Below are 2,500 nucleotides of genomic sequence, written 5' to 3'. Positions count from 1 at the left end.
ATGAATAGCACACTGTGCAGGAACATCCCAGCTTACACACAGGTCTCCTCCTCAGCCATAGGTGCTACAAGAGTGATCAGCTCAGATCAGAGTGCGGTCAGCTTCAGACGGTCAGATCCCTGCTTAACACCGGAGACCTCCGCCACCTGCACCTAACACGGCAGAGTTCACCTGCAAGCCGATCTCTACCTGGGAGGGGAGCTTACAGTGTGTACTGAACAGGATCAGCTAGTTTTATCTGGAGGAGGGCTTCACTGGATAGAGTGTAGCCTAAAGGAGACGACGATTAAGTTAATCATTAATTATGTTGATTAAGTTAAACGTTAATAGCCTAAAAGTTGAAATGTTATCATTGGGGTTTTTTTTAAAGGCTGGAGCTCCAATAGGATTTTTTCTGTGAGCTTTCACTAGTGTTGGCAGTCTCTCACAGCTATAATCCACCCTCTCTACACCATTTTAAAATATTCACCACTGTATGCGGTGGACTGCAATGTTTGCTTGTGTTTTGTGCACAAACCTGTCAGATTAAGTGCTGTTTGTGTTCTTGTTACAAGGAGGGCCTTTGTCCTTGCAGGAATGAAACTGACTTTGATTTTTTTTTTTTTTAAGTTTGTCTATGCGGTTTTGGTGGTGTTTTCTTATGCGAGTGCTTCGGCCACACGTGATTTCTATGAATGTGATTTCAAAGTTTTCGATGCGGTTCAGGGTGTTTTCTGTTAACTGTCGCGTAAAGACACACATATGCATGTGTGATTCATTCGCCTTTCTGGCAATGGCTGTGTTTAGAGAGAGAGAGAGAGAGTGTGTATGTGTGTGTCTGTGTGTATGTTGTGTGTGTGTGTTGTGTTTGTGTGTACGTGTGTGTATGCGTGTTAGGAAATGAACTGCAGGTTGGACTAGTTATCAGTGAATTCCTGGGCTTGTTGATTTTGTGCGCCGCAGTGTTGTTGCAGACATTCTAGACATGTAGGCCCTTTTTGTTTGTTGTCGCACCGAAAATCCATGACTAAACCCAGCCTCAAACATGTTTGGAAAACATTCCTGTCTCATCCCGGGCTTTTTTCCATGTGTCTATCTCTCTCCCTCTCTCCTGTTCTCCCTCTCTCCCCCCCTCTCTCCCTCGCTCATCCCCCCCGCTCTCTGTCTCTTTGTCTGTAGCACCATCACTTTTGTTTTGAGTGCAGACAGACAAAGACTGCATTGCAGAAAAAGCAGAGTCATTATCAAGTCCTGTCACAGCAGCACAGTAAACTATTAGATGTAAACTTACAGTAATTCTCTGTTTCACATTCATTGTGTGGCGTGGCCATGTGGCGGCTGGCTGTGTGTGTGGGCTGCCTTGAACAATGCTGCCCCCTGCTGTGAGAAAGCGATCAGTGCATTAAATCAACACATCCCTCTACATAGGAAAATATTGTATGGTGAATTCCGGTAAATTAGGCCACTTCTTTTGCATATAAGCGAATGGCCCAAAGTGGCCCAATTTACCTGAATTCACCCGTTATATTTAGTCTCCATTTTCCTCTCTCTACCTAATGAGGGTTTTTAACTTTTCCATTAACTTACTTCTGTTTCATATAACTCTGTGTCTCTTAATACAAAAAATAGTGATGTTGTCATACTGACGTGTGTGTGTGTGTGTGTGTGTGTGTGTGTTTGTTTCCTTTTCCAGGCATCTGAATAACGAGCATGCGCTGGACGACAAGAGTACGGCTCAGTGCCGTGTGCAGATGCAGGTGGTGCAGCAGCTAGAGCTGCAGGTGAGTAACGGCCCCTGCGTTTACCTGTGGGAAACCCCTCCACCTCTATGGCCCCTGTCTGGGTCTGTGTGTGATAACTGATTGCAAACACACACACACACACACACACACACACACACACACACACACACACACACACACACACACACACTCCATTTTTAAGATGATTTACCTCTTAACGTAAATTATATTATCCTGAACCAGCTGTGGTGTGTGTCTGTGTGTGTGAAAGAGAGAGAGTTGTTGTTGTGTAGAAGTTGTTGTGTTGTTGTGTCTGAGTTGTAGTTATTTTGTTGTAGTTGTTGTGACTGAGTTGTGTCGTTGTCTTGTCACCTGTGCAGCTGGCGAAGGATAAGGAGCGTCTTCAGGCCATGATGGCGCACCTGAGAGTCAAGTCCAACGAGGCCAAACCACCACCTCCACCGCTGCCACCACCACAGCCTGTAAGGACACACACACACACACACACACACACACACACACACACACACACACACACACACACACACACACACACACACACACACACACACACACACAGAGAATATAGTTCACTGTGGCCAAACCACAGCCTGTAAGTCACATGACTCAAATCACACACACACCGTTGTCTCTTCTTCACAGAAAAGCTTCCTCACTAGTTAGTAGATCTCTCTGGTGGACTGTTGTTAACTTTGGGGAAAAGTTTGAAAGAAACCTCCTTTGGGATGCATGTTCTTTATTTTTCGGTGGTCTGAAAT

At 45.2% G+C, this 2,500-nt stretch overlaps 1 protein-coding gene across 2 annotated transcripts in view; it reads left to right on the top strand.

Moving 5' to 3' along the window:
* foxp1a (forkhead box P1a) overlaps positions 1-2,500 on the top strand; it is a 74,047-nt gene that overhangs the window by 67,929 nt on the left and 3,618 nt on the right. For both annotated transcript variants that reach the window (XM_063208539.1, XM_063208540.1), the window contains 2 exons: positions 1,673-1,760; positions 2,102-2,203. In XM_063208539.1, the coding sequence (XP_063064609.1) occupies positions 1,673-1,760; positions 2,102-2,203 (190 nt within the window). The remainder of the gene's footprint in view (positions 1-1,672; positions 1,761-2,101; positions 2,204-2,500) is intronic.

The sequence above is a fragment of the Engraulis encrasicolus genome, chromosome 10, assembly GCF_034702125.1.
Source record: "Engraulis encrasicolus isolate BLACKSEA-1 chromosome 10, IST_EnEncr_1.0, whole genome shotgun sequence".
Classification (NCBI taxonomy): domain Eukaryota; kingdom Metazoa; phylum Chordata; class Actinopteri; order Clupeiformes; family Engraulidae; genus Engraulis; species Engraulis encrasicolus.
This window is presented reverse-complemented; position numbering and strand designations above follow the sequence as displayed.